Source organism: Danio rerio, chromosome 16, assembly GCF_049306965.1.
Source record: "Danio rerio strain Tuebingen ecotype United States chromosome 16, GRCz12tu, whole genome shotgun sequence".
Lineage (NCBI taxonomy): Eukaryota > Metazoa > Chordata > Actinopteri > Cypriniformes > Danionidae > Danio > Danio rerio.
In genome coordinates, this window is record NC_133191.1 from 44090157 (window position 1) to 44107730 (window position 17574).

General features: G+C 40.1%; 1 protein-coding gene across 14 annotated transcripts in view; it reads right to left on the minus strand.

Moving 5' to 3' along the window:
- The window catches only part of rbms3 (RNA binding motif, single stranded interacting protein), a 264037-nt gene that overhangs the window by 43097 nt on the left and 203366 nt on the right, over positions 1 to 17574 (minus strand). For all 14 annotated transcript variants that reach the window (XR_012391550.1, XM_009292543.4, XM_009292541.4 and 11 more), the window contains exons 7-8: positions 3982 to 4088; positions 1038 to 1081 (exon numbers count right to left, since the gene is read on the minus strand). Coding sequence is in view for 13 of the 14 variants with exons in the window: in XM_009292543.4 (XP_009290818.1) it covers positions 1038 to 1081; positions 3982 to 4088 (151 nt within the window). In the remaining variant the exon portion in view is untranslated. The remainder of the gene's footprint in view (positions 1 to 1037; positions 1082 to 3981; positions 4089 to 17574) is intronic.

Here is a 17574-nt window from a genome sequence, read left to right on the forward strand (position 1 = left end):
ACATTTAATCACTCACTCACTTAGATAGAGATGGGTTTAAAGGAAAATTATCATATAATTATAATCTGGTAAAAGCTGGTATCTCTGGGTATTTACAATGTCCCCTGCAACAGAAAAAAACCCCTCTCATTTAGGACTGAGGTTTCTGGGACAAGAGAGATATGACTTGGCCCAGGTTGACAGCAGTGGGGTAACGTTGTGCATTGTCTTTCCCCCACTTGAGAAGACAAACCATGAGTGAGATAGAGATCTCTTTGCGGTACAAGTCAATGTCTGCATCAATCTGAACAGTGTGCTGTGTTTCTGCAGTCCCCATAACTGTTATTAGTCGTATTCCCCAACTTGCAGGCACGTGCACACATAGGGCTCAACCTGTGCAGTGCACATGCCCTTTTTAGTCTTGGATAGAAAATGCCCTTCCAAAACGATCAAAAGTGCCCCCGCGACGCGACACAACCTCCGTCCAGTCCAGCCCTTCAGTAGGCGCGAGACAACACCTCTCTTGAGTATGCGCGCTCAACCCCCCCCCTCGTCGCTTTACAATACGCGCGCCACAACACAGCTGATCAGAACGCGCGCGACAGCACCGCTATTCAGCACGCGCGCGGCGACAACACCCGCTTTAGGTTCGATCATTTCCATCTTTTTTTCATCTCCGCTACTAGCAGCACACTCCATTTCCGCATTACTGACTTTCATATTTTATATATATTTGCACGTTGTTTGTTTTTATTTCTCAAAATGTAATTTTCCCGTTGCAGTTCTTAATTTTTAGAAGCAAAATTAATTTTTATTTCTGAAAAAATTATTTTCGCTTTGTGATTTTTTTGCGATTTGCATGTATTTATTTCATTTTTTGCTCCATTCTTTATTTTTGGTTTGCAAAACTCTTTTATTTTGCAAGTATATATGGCCCTAGATTGACTCCATAGACTAGTAAAACACTGTATGCTAATGATTGCATGTCTATTGCAGAATCCACTGCTAGTAGCTTATACATCGTTTACCTTTGGACAAAAACAACAAATGAGTCTTACCCGTTCTGCATTGCGGTGGGGTCATAGGTCAGCGCCATGCCACTCTGAAACACAAGGCAGACAGCACAAAGAGTGAAAGATTGTTCCAGTGAAGCAAGTATCCTATAAAGTCTATTGAGTAATGCTGGCAATAGAACAGGGTCATCTAATAGGGGCCGGCCAAGTGCTCTTTATATCTTTAAAAGCACATGGCTGAGACTTGTAGCCGTGGATCTATTACCTTAGATCGCTGGGCTGTAATACCAGACGGGTTCAGGTTCGATATGGCACAAAGTTATTTGGTATTTACAAGGCTGCAGAAAGCATAGCTCATGTTGACAGAGCCGTGCTAGCTAAGTGAATAAGGGGGGAAAAGCTGGCCGCTTAGACCCATATTGGACTGGAGCAGATAAACAACGCTCATATACTGCAGCTTTTTTGGGCGCCAAGTTTTCCTCAGTGGGGGAGAAAACCTGGAGACTGGTGGGAAAACCATCGACCTAACCTACGTGTGGCTGGACACTCTATCTAGTTAATGTGGACCCCTGGGGTTGCATATTGAAATACGCCTTCATGAGAGAGTGCAGCCAAAGTCATAGCGGCTGCCAGCTCCTCATAATGGGCGCTCACGGTCTGGTCGGTATCTGGGCACGCTTCCCTGAACCGCCACGTCATGCCAGCAGCTGGGGCTGCCCAGAAAATGCCAGTTGTTCACCCGCCGCCATTTTCCCATCAGCCAGCCCAGACGGCGAGACTTGCTTCGCGGGAATAAAAACAGGAGAGGAGAGATTAAAGGACTTGAGAGAAAGACTGGGAACTTAAACGTGGCCAGATGACTCCATCAATCAAATGTTTTCTCACACCCCCCATTCTCTTTTCTTGTGTTGTGCAGTTGAAACAAAGGAATTATTCCCTTCTACACATTTGGTGTCTTGGTAAAATAGGATGGAAACTCGGATTGAAAAGATTCAGGATTGTGTGTCACTTAGAATTGAATTGACATTACCCTTTAAATCTCTTTTTTATATTCAAAATGACTTAATTTTGATAGAAACTTTATGCCAACTTTGACAAAATTTATGTTCCATTCAGAGAATCATTATTGGAGATTTTAAAAGTTTAGGCTTGGTGCGATAGTTAATAGCCCCTTTCACACATGCAGACCCTTCTGCAATTTTCCAGAAAGGTCTGGATTTGTGAACAGGCACTTTTTGAAAATAACGGTAAATTAATTTCTGCAAATTTCCAGAAAGAGAAGTTGTAACATTAACGGTAATTTGCTGGAATACTGCTCTGTGTGAACGCAGAAGAAAAATTGCCGGAAAGAGCATGTTCACTATTAGAAAGCACTGATGAGAGACATCTATTCCAGCCAATCAGAACACTCAGACGCATTCACATCTGTGCTGGTTATGAAATAAAAGCCTTTGAATATTTTTTAAGACACATTCGGCTGCTAGATGTTAGTCAAATAAGTTTCTATGTTTCCTTCTTAATGCCAACTATGGAAAAAATTATTGATAAAATGCTTCTGATAAACCGCTGTTTATTTACCTTCAAGCTCTGCTTCAGTTGTTTAACGCGTGTGCACGTCAAGTGCTCCAGTGAGCGCCAGCACACACACATATTATGTATATCTCGACATGTCAAAGCGTTCCTCCATATGTTTTCGTCGAAGTTGTTAACAATGCTTATCCATTCACAAAGTTTGTGATGTAGTTAAATGCGTAAACATGTAGCAGGGGTTAGTGCTTCTGCGTTTGGATGTCTCTGGGACAAAAAGCAGCTGCATAAATGCTAAAAAAAAAAAAAAAAGTGAAATCATTATCATCAACATCCTTGCCTGTGTGAACAGCGCTTTTTTGAATTAAAGTCATTCAGTAAACTTTACAGATATTTATTGGTATCACTGTGTGAAAGGTGCTTATGTTACCAATTTTGTCACTTGCCCACCACGTCACCGCCATCAACGTCATTTTGATTTTTTAATAGTAATAAATATCATTTAGTTGTGTAAGAGAAAATACACTACAGTATAAAAATGAAAGATTTCGATCACAGATCAGCAGGAGTAAGATTTCATTTATCAGTGAGTCAATGACTGGCCGATTTAAGTACTAGAGGATGAGTTTTGTGCTGCAGAGCGCGTTTCGCACATCATCAAATCATCACCATAGTTACAATCAACAAGATCAAAGTTGTATTTGCTAAAATATAAACAGTATCATGAACATGACCAGAATATTTTCATGTCAGAGTAATTTGCACATACTATTTGAATTTTTACCTGGCAAGAGCACTTGTAAGTACACTCAAATTATAATGTTGAACCCAATTGCTAACTCTAAAGTAATTTAATTAAATTATGAAATAAAATAAAAATAAATAATTAATAAAATAAATAATTAAATAGTGCACATACTTTTTAAAGCTATTTAAAAGCATCCCATGCCTGGTGACAGACATACAGACAGACAGACAGACAGACAGACAGACAGACAGACAGACAGACAGACAGTAAGACATACAGACAGACACATGGATGGATGGATGGATGGATGGATGGATGGATGGATGGATGGATGGATGGATGGATGGATGGATGGATGGATGGATGGATGGATGGATGGATGGATGGATGGATGGATGGATGGATGGATGGATGGATGGATGGATGGATGGATGGATGGATGGATGGATGGATAGATAGATAGATAGATAGATAGATAGATAGATAGATAGATAGATAGATAGATAGATAGATAGATAGATAGATAGATAGATAGATAGATAGATAGATAGATAGGAAGATGGATGGATGGATATGGTAGATAGACAGACAGACAGACAGACAGACAAACATTTTACTAGACTGCTACTCTAACTATTTCTGCTGTTGAAAGGCAGAATGAAACAGAGTAGTTTACAGGATGTGCGGTAGATTTTTGAGTGCACGATAGCTCACCTCTCCTTCCCGGGGCCACGGTCGTCCATTCTGAGGGTACTTGCTCTGACTCTGCCTCTTCTTCTGTCCCCCGTCTGCAAACTTGCACAGCAGCGGCTCCGTCGGGGCTGTTGAGAAGAGGGAACAAACACAGAAGAATATAAAAGATCAGTCGGCCAGCCAGCGGGGCGCGAGAGAGAGGAGTGGACGGATACCTCCATAGGTCAACCGCAGTACGATTGATGGAAAGGTCGTGACCTCTGCAAAGAAAGTGGAGTGTGTTTTCAACAGAGAGGGAAATGTTACACCGCAGGTATCACACCCACACCGAGCCCACAGAGCAGCGGAGGAATATCCAATGACCTTTTGAAGTTCAACACCCCTCTACTGTCTCCCATCCATTTCCTGCACCCCCACACTTTCATTATGTCTTCAACACTCAGACCATCGGCTTCACTTTTGGCACGGACGTCCCCTCAAATCTTCTCCTTCAAAACAACTTCCCAGGCAGCTCTTCAAAGCGGCCTTGTTTAACATTTGCAAAATAATAAACGGCCTGATTGAGACGGTAATAAGTAACTTTCCCAAACATTGTTTGCTTTTGGTGTTCATAGACACAGACAGACAGACAGACAGACAGACAGACAGACAGACGGACGGACGGACGGACGGACAGACAGACAGACGAATGGACAGACAGGTAGTCAAATAGACGACTGGATGGATGTATGAATGGATAGATAAGTGGATGGATGGACGTATGGATGAACACAGTACGATAGATAGATAGATAGATAGATAGATAGATAGATAGATAGATAGATAGATAGATAGATAGATAGATAGATAGATAGATAGATAGATAGATAGATAGATAGATGATATATAGATGGACACAGTACAATAGATAGCAGTGTTGGGCAAGCTACTCCTTAAAAATGTAGTGAGATAAGTTATTACTCAGTTAAAATAGTTGGGTTAAAAATACCCCAACATAAAACCCAACTATAGATTATTATATTATTATAGCACCTTCCCAACTATGAGCTATTTTAACAAAATGCATTGCATTATATAATTGAACCCAATGCATTGGTTTATTTTGATTAAATGTTATTTTTTCCATTAAGATCTTACTATTGCTACTGTTACTAGTACTACTATTAATTTTATAGCTATGGCTGTATAAATAAATAACATACCGTTTCAGACACTTTTATAAAATAAATCAAGAATCATAAACAATGTAGAAACAGAAGAAAGTGCAGACAGATATAAACTGTGCAAGCAGAAAATCACGTGTTGATGGAGCAGAATATGGAGCTCTGTGTGCTGTAGAGACTGTCTAGCAGCTGCAGCAGGCTTCACTCAGTCCATAATCTACCAAACATTTTAACACACGCATCACTTCTAAAAGATGGTCTTGGATGGTGAAACGGATTTAAAAACACGACATGGAGAGGTAATTTGATTAAAAAAATAACAATATTAATGCGTTACAGCTTATATAAACTTTATAATGCAAAAATAACATTGCGCACACATGTTAATACAGCTGTCTTGTGTCAGTTGAGTTATTAAACAAATAACCCAATAAATATTAAAAATAACCCAACAAAGCATAAAATATATATAACTCAACCACTGGGTTAACTAAATAACTCAACATTTAGAGTGTAGCTACTCTACTTAAAATGAAGCTACAGTAAAAGCTAACCCCTGGGAAATGTAGCAAGCTAAGCTAAAAGCTACATGGCAAAAGTAGCTTAGCTACATTTAAGCTATTTTTACAATTTTCATTTTTAAATCAAAGCAACTTTATATATATATATATATATATATATATATATATATATATATATATATATATATATATAGTAAAGTATTAGTATTTTTTGAGCACAGCATCAGAAATTAAGTTATTGCATCGTAACACACAGAAGTAACGCACCAAAAACTTGTCGAACACCGTAAAACAGCAAGAAGAAGAAATCAAGATTCTCGCTATCATATGGATTTACTTTCATCAGCTAGACACTGACCTCACAGCTTCGTAAATGTCAGTGCAGTCACTTATTGATCCATGATCGGTAAACGTAGCTTGTGTGGACGCTACTGTGCTACTTGACTAAAAAAAAGCTTTGCTACTGAAAAGCTACTTGATTTAGAAAGTAGTGATGCTACCGCAACACTACTGAGAAATGCAAAAACTAGTAGTTAAGCTACAGCACAACACTGATAGATAGATAGATAGATAGATAGATAGATAGATAGATAGATAGATAGATAGATAGATAGATAGATAGATAGATAGATAGATAGATAGATAGAAGGATGGATGGATGGATGGATGGATGGATGGATGGACACAGTACAAAAGATGGATGGATGGACAGTACGGTAGATGGATGGATGGATCTATGGATGGGTCTATGGATGTATCTATCCATCTATCTACTGTACTTTGTCCATTCACCCATCCATCCATTTATTTGTACTATTTCCATCCATCCATCATCTATCCATCCATCCATCTGTACTTTTTCCATCCATCCATCCATCCATTTATTTATCCATCCATCCATTGTACTGTGTCCATCCATCCTTCTATCTATCCACCCTTCTATCCATCCACCCTTCTATCCATCCATCCATCCATCCATCCATCAGCTTGCCTTTTGGCACAGACGTCCCCTTAGATCTTCTCCATCAAAACATCTTCTCTGGCAGCTCTTCAAAGCGATCTTGTTTAATGTTTGCAAAATAATAAACAGCCTGATTGAGACGGTAAATAGTAACTTTCCCAAACAATGTTTGCTTTTGGTGCTCACTGCTGTGTATATCTCGCCTACTATCTCTGACCACATGGAAGAAAAAAAAAATGTGGAAAGCAAAGCGCGAAGGCTCAACTGAGACCCCGAGGGGCCGCTTCTCGCAACATGTGAGCAAAGAGTTCAAAAGAGTTCTCTTCCAAAAGTGCAAAGCAGGATAGCAGGCGCTGAGGCGAAACGCTTCAATGTTCTCGCTCAGTCATGACGGCAATATGAATTGCGGGGTGTGGAAAACCTCTCTAAAGTGTACAATTGCACTTGAAGAGCAGGAAATTTTGCTCTCGAGTTGAACAAATTCCTGCACGCCACAGCTAAGCTAAACTTAATTTGGTTTCCTCGGCAACCAGAAAAACTCATTTATAGCGAGCGCAAAACTTCTTGGATGATGGGATCTGGCAGAGAGAGATGATAGATGCGGGAGGAGGAGTTTCTGCTTTGTGGAGTCCAGACAACTATTCTGAGTAATCCTGCCCTCCGGCAATATGACTCTACAGTCACCTCTGAAAGTATGTTAGTTTGGCAGAGAAAAATGAACACTTTCTCTTTCACGCGCTCTCACCTGCACTGCGATATTCCAGCCGCTCGGTGGAACAATAGATTGCTGTTGTATTACAGACTGCAGAGGCTGCTTTGTGTGTAAATAAGCGCATTTATTGCATAGAAGCTGATAAAACAAATGCTAAACAGGAAGCTGAATGTCCTCAACACAACATATTCCGTAGGCGAACAGAATATCTACTGGCTGCTGTTTGTTCTCTTTTGTCTGGTGTTTAGAATGAGGCATCAAACAAGAGATCAGATCTTCAAATCAAAGAGTTTACAATATAATAGTTGGTTTGTGATTGTGATTATTGAGAAAAACACTAATTACTTAGTCTGATGGCAGAGAAAGAAAGGTGAGATGAGAGAAGAAAAAAAGAGAAGTGAGAAGAGATAAATTAGGAGGAAATTAGAACGGAGAAAACACAATGTGATGAACGATATAATATGAGTCAAACATGGGGTTTAAAGCATAAAAACAATAACAGTTTATTAAAGCTTTATTTATTTTTAAAGATGTTTTATTATATTTTTCATTAGAATGTGTCTAGGTGTTTTTTTTATTTTGAGCAAAAATTGAAAAGAGGAAAAAAAACCCTGCGATTTTAAAAAGACACAAACTAAAACATTTCAGTGTAAAGGTCTTTGCACACTGAAGTCTAAAATTTACGTATGCATTTTTTTAGTATTCATTTGCAAAAAAAATCATCACGTAAACAAACCTTGCACACTAAGTCCGATGGGTATTAAACAATCCATGAAAAAAAAAAAAAACGTAAGTTTGAATATATTTTTTTAAAGTGGGAAATATACAGATGAAAACTTCTGATTGAGTGTTCAATAACCTTGACAGTAGTTACTTTACCAAAGTACTTTCAAATATTAAAAGATTTTTACAGATCCCAAAAAATAAATAAATCTTAAAACTCTTATATTTTGCCACTAAGTGAAGTTTATTCATAAACTAATTTCGAGAGGATCACGTGCTTATGATTTATCACGTCCAGTCTCGCATTTGCTAATCACTAATCTTCCAATCATATGAGCCCTAAGGCACCATAAATAGTCTAAGTTTTCAGTTCACTTTATCTTCGTTTGGAAGAAGCAGCTTCACCGTAGCTAGCTCCGTTGAAAAAACAACTCTAAACCAGCATGGACAACCAAAGCAGCTACAAGCTACAATCACCAGGATCTCTGTTTGGAAGAATGCTCTGCTCTGCTCATCAACTACAAAGCTACAAAAGCTACAAGCGCTACAAAAGCTTCAATCTACACGCTTCAATCTACAAGCTTCAAGCTACTATCTACAATATACAATCTAAAAGCTTCAATCTACAAGCTACAATATACAAGCTACAGCAACAACAACAACTACTACTACCATTTCAAACAACTCCAACAATTTCATCAACAGCTTAAACAACAACACCAAAACCTTCCACTTCAAAGAGCCTCCACAACGCATCTGCTGTGTCTTCAACCTTATTTTCCAGCAAGATAACAACCAAAACTCCAAAGCTATTGCAAAAACTGAACCTTTACCTTCTCCTAGCAGTACACATGCGATCCATCGTTTAACAGATTGTTTGCTGGAATGTGTTCAGCAGAACAGCAGCTCCAGCCATAAACAATGTTGAATTTGATTAACAAAATGGCCGCCAGGCTTTTTGCACCTTTTGCATTGCCTGACTGAAACTCCGTTAAGCCAATAGCTGTAAAGAGAAGCATCACCATCCAATGAGCTAAAAGACTGGAGATGGTCCCGCCCTCTCTCTTGACTCTGTTGCAAAGACCTTATGAATGAATAGGCCAGACACGCTTGTGAATTTAGTTAAGAAAAAAAAAAAAAAAAAAAAAAAAAAAAAATTTCCAATAGACATTTAACTTCTGAAAAGATTATTACCAACCAGTAAATTATAGCAAGCTATTGGAAAACATTATGCCATCAAGCACAAAAGTCCAAGTGTAATACGCCATACAAAATGTCATATAGGATTATGTAGCAAGTCAGTCGGGTGTGAAAACGGCAAGACAACAAACTTCTCACTTGACTGTTATAAATAAAAATTTGAACTTCACTATCACTTCACATGCTCACTCTTCAAGAGATACCAGTTTTCCAGGACCACCAGACAAGCCACACCCCATATGCTCAGCTCTCTATCCCTCTGCCATCCCGTGGGGAGACGAACACCCACCTCTACCATCCTTGCACATTGTAGCAATAAAGCTATCAGACCATGCATTAACAAAGCGCTTCCATTTACATGCCCTTATTCAGATGCCTCGCATGGATATTATCTAAAACAATTTTCATGTCTGCCATACTTGTATTATTTTGCAAAGATTTAATTTCTGATTCTCTTTGTTTTTCTATTTTAGAGATCATGACTGCTGGCTCCAGAAGCTGACCCTCATCCAACCTACTACACTCCACATCCTCTTCACAAAGGATACATTCCATTTTTCACTTTATCTAATTCGTCCTAACCTTCAGTCTGCGACCTCCGAACCCGAAACAGTCGATTATCTTATTAAAAAAGAAATCGACAACAAATTCATGATCGGACCTTTTAAGGCTCCTCCATTCAATATTTCACGCATTAGCCCCATTGGTGTCGCAACTCGAAAATTTTCCGGCAAAAAAACGCCTCATAGTTGACCTTTCGTCCCCACATAATTCTTCTTTCCCTAGCATTAACAGCACGATACCACTAGAAGAATATACGCTCAACTATCACGACATCGATCAAGCAATTTCTCTTATAAAGATAGCCAGCCACAACGCCTGGCTAGCCAAAGTAGACATCTCTTCTGCCTTTAAAATCATGCCAATCCACCCAGACTTCTGGCACCTTTTTGGCATTTATTGGCGCAATCAATTCTATTTTGCAGTCCGACTAACCTTCGGATGCAAAAGCAGCCCAAAAATATTTGACATGATTATGCTGGATTCTATCCATAATTACGGAATTCCATACCTCATCCACCTTCTAGACGATTTTCTTATTATTTCTCCCCCGTCATCTCCTCCAGCCAAACACCTAGCGATCACCCAACAAGTTTTCGCTGATCTCGGAATTCCTCTAGCAGAGGAAAAAACTTCAGGTCCCAGTACTTCAATCGAATTTCTGGGCATTAACCTAGACTCGCACAAATTTCAAGCATCCCTTCCCAAAAAGAAGATCGATCGGATCATTTCTCTATCCCAAATCTTCCTCGAAAAACAGATGTGCACAAAACGAGAACTCCTATCAATTCTCGGCCATCTAAATTTCGCTATGCGCATCATTCCACAGGGCCGCCCCCTTATTTCACACCTCCTTCAACTATCCACCACAGTTCAAGGTTTAGAAGAAATAATTATTCTCTCTAAACCAAGTCGCGATGAACTCTGCTTATGGATCTCTTTCCTTAAGCAATGGAACGGCTGTTCCTTTTTCTATAGCGACTTAACAACTTCCCCCATCGACATTAACCTATACACAGATGCTGCCCCCTCTATTGGTTTCGGCGGCTACTACAAAGGACACTGGTTTGCCTCAACATGGCCACCCCAATTCTATTCCATTCCAAAAGACCAATGTTCTTCAGCCCTATTCGAACTCTACCCCATTGTCGCAGCAGCCATCTTGTGGGGGGACGAATGGTCTACTTTTAGCATTCTCATTCACTGCGATAATGAAGCCACAGTGCATTGCATCAACAAAAGGCGCTCCCACTCCCAAGCACTTATGCCATTTTTAAGACGCCTTATCTGGATATCTGCTAAAAAACAATTTATCATGATTGCTGAACATGTACCTGGTTGCAAAAACCAAATTGCTGACTCTCTCTCTCGCTTCTCTCTACAAAAATTCTGGCAACTGGCCCCGGAAGCAGACCCTCACCCAACGCCTGTACCTCCGTATTCAGAAACGATATTGCCATAAACCACCCACTTCATAATCTTCACCAAACTTCTCTATCTCTCATCCTGCAAGCAATAGCTCCTAGAACCCTCAATGCATACCTCACAGCATGGAATTCGTTCAAACAATTCCATATTCTACACCAACTTCCTTTCCCTGATTTTTCTCTCCTCTCTATCACTTCCTTTATATCCCACCTTCACACCGCAAATCACCTACAAGCCAGTTCAATAAAGAGCTACCTTAGCGGGATCCAGTTCTTTCACTAATTAATCCATGGGTCTCCTTCCGACGCCATCACAAATTCGCAAACCTCCCTTCTTATCAAGGGTATTCAGAAAAACCACCCCACCAGCCCTGATGCCAGACAACCCATCACACTCAAAATCCTTACCTCATGCATCTACACCCTTCGCAAAGGGTATATTTCCTCCCATACAGCCCGCACCTTAGATGCTATGTTTAATCTAGCATTTTTTGGGTTTCTTAGATGTTCCGAATTAACAGTTACATCTAAATTTAACCCTCTACTCCACCCCACTATCTCAGATCTAGCTTTGCAAGATAAGGAAACCATCTCTTTCCTTATCAAACAAAGCAAAACAGATCAAACCCAGAAAGGACACTCTATCCTCATTTCGACATACCTTCTCCTACTCGCCCATTCCAAACCCTCCTAGCCTATCTTAATCTAAGAAAATCTCAAGAAGCAAACCCTATGGCCCCGCTTTTTACTGACGACGCTAACCGTCCAGTATCTCGATTCTGGTTCCAAAAACACCTTAAAGAAATTCTTCGCCTATCAGGTTTTTCCCCAGAGCCTTTTTCCAGCCACTCATTCAGGATTGGCGCAGCCACTACAGCAACCTCTAACGGGCTCTCACACAATCAGATCCAGACCCTTGGTCGCTGGTCTTCTGAAGCTTTTAAATCTTACATACGCCTCAGTAAATACCACCTCAAAGAAGCACAACAGGCTCTAACCAACCCCCAAGCAACTCCTCAAAAGGCTCCAACTCACAAAGGTACCTAATAGAGCCTCAATTCTCGCTAGAGTCATCCTAACCAAACTCAGCAGAAGCCTAATCGTCCAACAATGGCACCCCTACAGGTTTTGCCAAGGACGCCCCCAATGGCCATTACAGTTAGCATTCCAGCAACCTCATTGCTCCTCTCAGCTACACTCTTCCCTCAAGCTCAAACCTCCGCAGAGGTCACTCCTATCTACACCCTTCCCTCAAGCTCAAACCTCCGCAGAGGTCACTCCTATCTACACCCTACCCTCAAGCTCAAACCTCCGCAGAGGTCACTCCTATCTACACCCTACCTTCAAGCTCAAACCTCCGCAGAGGTCGCTCCTATCTACACCCTACCCTCAAGCTCAAACCTCCGCAGAGGTCACTCCTATCTACACCCTACCTTCAAGCTCAAACCTCCGCAGAGGTCGCTCCTATCTACTCCCTACCCTCAAGCTCTAACCTCCGCAGAGGTCACTCCTATCTACACCCTACCTTCAAGCTCAAACCTCCGCAGAGGTTGCTCCTATCTACACCCTACCCTCAAGCTCAAACCTCCGCAGAGGTCACTCCTATCTACACCCTACCTTCAAGCTCAAACCTCCGCAGAGGTCGCTCCTATCTACTCCCTACCCTCAAGCTCTAACCTCCGCAGAGGTCACTCCTATCTACACCCTACCCTCAAGCTCAAACCTCCGCAGAGGTCACTCCTATCTACACCCTACCTTCAAGCTCAAACCTCCGCAGAGGTCGCTCCTATCTACACCCTACCCTCAAGCTCAAACCTCCGCAGAGGTCACTCCTATCTACACCCTACCTTCAAGCTCAAACCTCCGCAGAGGTCGCTCCTATCTACTCCCTACCCTCAAGCTCTAACCTCCGCAGAGGTCACTCCTATCTACACCCTACCCTCAAGCTCTAACCTCCGCAGAGGCCGCTCTAAACTCAAACTCTCACAAAGCTCCATCTTTCGTAAGAGCTACTCTCCTCCACTCTCTGCTCCATACCTTCACTCTACTCTGGCCCCCGCAGGGGTCACTTAGAGCTCCAACTCCCACAAGATTCACTCAAAGTTCTCTTTTCACTGCTTCAAACCACCTATTCTCCCCTTCTTCTTAACCCCGAAAACCATGACCCCCGCAGGGGTTCCTTCAAACTCTAACTCCAGCAAGAGTTATTAGAATCCTCTTTTCACCCTTATTAATCCTATCTAATTAATGCCCATGCATTTAACCTCTTTCCTTCTATTATATCCAGCAGCCGGATATAGCTCTAAATTTCCTGCCTTTTGGGGGGTTTTTTGCTTCGAATACGCGGCTGCTGTCCCGAGCGATTAATTCTGCATTTTGGGGAGTTCTGAGATCCACCGAGCTCAGGCTCCCTTCTTGCTCTGCCAACGGGAGGAAGCCCCGGGCTCGAGGAGCCCTTGAGCTCGGGGCTCTCTCCCGGGACAGCATGCCAAATAAGCTTTGTAAATCATCAGCTAAGTGTGAACTCTTGAAGTGAAGTTTATTCATAAACTAATTTCGAGAGGATCACGTGCTTATGATTTATCACGTCCAGTCTCGCATTTGCTAATCACTAATCTTCCAATCATATGAGCCCTAAGGCACCATAAATAGTCTAAGTTTTCAGTTCACTTTATCTTCGTTTGGAAGAAACCCCCCTCCTCCCCTATTCTCCTCCTTTATCTGTAATTGGGCGGCACGGCGGTCCAGTGGTTAGCACTGTGAACCACACAGCAAGAATACTGCCGGTCCTAGTTCGATAGGACCGGTGAGTGTTTCTGTGGGGAGTTTGTATGTCCTTCCCGTGTCCGCGTGGGTTTTCCCCGGGCTCTCCGGTTTCCTCCCACCATCCAAAGACATTCAACATACTTAACAATCAAGCTGGTCTAATTCCTTACGTTCCCTTAGCTACAGCGGCAGGGGAGTTCTGAGATCCACCGAGCTCAGGCTCCCTTCTTGCTCTGCCAACGGGAGGAAGCCCCGGGCTCGAGGAGCCCTTGAGCTCGGGGCTCTCTCCCGGGACAGCATGCCAAATAAGCTTTGTAAATCATCAGCTAAGTGTGAACTCTTGAAAATCCCAATTTGTCTTTAAAATATATTTAATCTCCCACCGAATCATAAATTCATACATTTATCAGAGTAAACATAAGGGGGAAAAAAAGGCATCAAACAAGAGATCAGATCTTCAAATCAAAGAGTTTACATCATAATAGTTGGTTTTTGATTGTGATTATGGAGAAAAACACTAATTACTTAGTCTGATAGCAGAAAAAGAAAGGTGAGATGAGAGAAGAAAAAAAAGAAGTGAGAAGAGATAAATTAGGAGGAAATTAGAACAGAGAAAATGAGTCAAATACAAAATCGGGTTTTCAAGCATGAAAACAATAACAGTGTAATGCAACTTCACTATATTTTTCACTAAAATGTGTCTTGGCATTTTTTGGAGTAAAAAATGAAAAGGGAAAAAAACTGGGATTTAAAAAAAAACACAAACTAAAACAATTCAGTGTGACACTACTTAAAATATTTTTTAATATTAAAAGACTTAGGCTTGGTGCAATAGTCTGTGTTAACAGGGTTAAGCCACAACACCAGTTCTGTCACTTGCCCACCACTTGACCAAGTCATTTTGATTTTTACAGTAATAAAAATCAAGTAGTTGTGTTAGAGAATAGACACTGCAATATAAAACTGAAGGCTTTCGATCACAGATCAGCAGTAAAAGTCCGATTTCTTTAATCAGTGAGTAAGTTAGTGACAGGCTGATTTAAGTAGAGGAGGATGAATTTGGTGCTGTAGACCATGGCTCGTACATCATCCTTATCATCATCATCATCATCATCATCATCATCATCAATCCTCAAAATAAATACCTTTACATTCTTATATTTTGCCACTAAAATCACTATTTTTCTTTAAGGTCTATTTAATCTCCAACCAAATCTTAAATTTATATATTTATCAGAGGAAACATAGGATAACAAATAACAAAAAAGAGAAACAAAATATATATTTTAAAAAAAGGAAGTTGTGCAAAAAATCTAAATGAAACAAGCAATTCTTCACCAATACAAGCTGTTCTCATAAACACCAATTTTCTCCTAATTATTTTAAATCTCTCACTAAATAATAAATTATTCATGAATTGCACACTAAGGAAAAATAAATGAACAAACAAGACAAGAGAAGAGGAGAGAAGAGGAGAAGAGAAAAGTTTTGATCTCCTGTGATGTGTGTGTGTGTGTGTGTGTGTGTGTGTGTGTGTGTGTGTGTGTGTGTGTGTTTTGAGCTGTTGTGAGGTGGGGTAAAAGTCCCTCTCCTCCACCTGCAGAGGAGGCAGGGTCCACACCTGCACTCCTGTCATCACCATCCTATTATACACACACACGCACACGCTGGCCAGCACTGATAACGCCAGCACAACACAAGCTCCTCCATTGTGGATGACAGACAGAAACGAGGCGGCAGAAAAGATCACAGCTTTTGCGGCAGACTTAAAATGTTGGAGCAAGCAGCTCTACCCTTGCCCTATCTCAAAAACAATGAGTCTGTGTGTGTGTGTGTGTGTGTGTTTCAGCTGAGACAGTGGGAAAACGCCCTGTATTAAACCTCCTCACAGTTTAGGTCGAACTCTAAAATAACAACCAGCGCCATCATAAAACAGAGAAGCCAAATAGATCTGGGAGTTTTTTGTGCTGCTTTTGGAGCGTGGTGGAATATCCATGCTGATTTTATGAGCAGGCTCTGCTTGGCATTAGCTCTGTTTGTTTTGCTAGTCAGGTTGCCCTGAACTCAAAGTGCTGAATCTCACTCATGTGGAGAACCTTTTCAGCCTTTGTTAAGAAAGAACGACTGATTTCTGATTCAGACCCAGATTTCATCCAGGGAAATCATACTGCAGCATGCAAACAAGCACAAAAACCTTCTGCAGCAACCTTACTTAAGTGTCTACATCAGCTATAATCAGATAAAAAAGCTCTCAAGCTGGTCGTGATCATTTTTCCAAGCAGTCAGAGTTTGCACAATGTAAATAAGAAACACAAAGCTTTTGACTTGAGACAGTAAACAATTACTCAAAATGCATTACCAGATGCATAAAAAGACCCTACACCAGAGATGCCCAAACTAGAGTATGCAGGCCAAAGTCGGCCTGTAGTAACCTTTGATTTGACCAGCCAACCAATAAGAGAAGAAAGCAGAGAATAAAAGAATCCCTCAAGCAGAGATTGTCATGTCTAATTTAACCTAAACGTTTTGTTTGTTTAAATTCCTGAGCTACAAAAAAAAAGCAAAACTTAAATTAAATGTTTTAATTAAATGTGAATTAATCAGATTTTTAAAGGTTATGAAACCCATTTTTTTTTTACTTTGACAGATATATCGTCACCTTGGAATTTTAAGGTTCTATCTGCATTCTGAATGATTTTGAGATATTGAGCTTCAAAGTATTTGCAGTCCATAGCAAACAGTATGTGCGTAACATTTTTTATTCATTTTTAATAAAAGTCTTAAATTGTAAACAACTTATAAACAAAACATCCCATAATGTAAAAAAGTTGTCAATTAATAGGAATATGTCAATAACTTAATTTTGACAAAAATGTCAGATAGAACCTTATACCTTATAACTCTACGGCGACGATATATATATATATATATATATATATATATATATATATATATATATATATATATATATATATATATATATATATATATATATATATATATATATATTAGATTAGATTAGATTCAACTTTATTGTCATTACACATGTACAAGTACAATGCAACGAAATGCAGTTTAGGTCTAACCAGCAGTGCAATAGCAGCAAGTGCAGGATACAGGAATAAGTTATAAAGTGCAGTTATAGAAAACTATGGTGATATTTACAGATGGATGTACTATGAACATTATATACAGGTTGGATAAGCTATGAGCAGATTTACAATATATGAATATATGTGCAGGTTGCTATTAATAATCAGTAGTGTGCAGATAGAAAAACATGATTACAAGTTTATATGTTACAATATATGAATATATGTACAGGGATAGATGAACATGATTACAAGTGTATATGTAACAATATATGAATATATGTACAGGTTGCTATTAATAATCAGTAGTATGCAGATAAATAAGCATGATTGCAAATGTATATGTATAGTGGGTGTGTACATGATTACAAATGCCCATATGTAGTGGATATGTACAGTTCAATAAGTAAACAGTTTAATGTGGTGCAGTGAATGTGCAAATTTTAAACGTGCAAATGTTAAACAGTGCAGTGTTAAACAGTGTATAT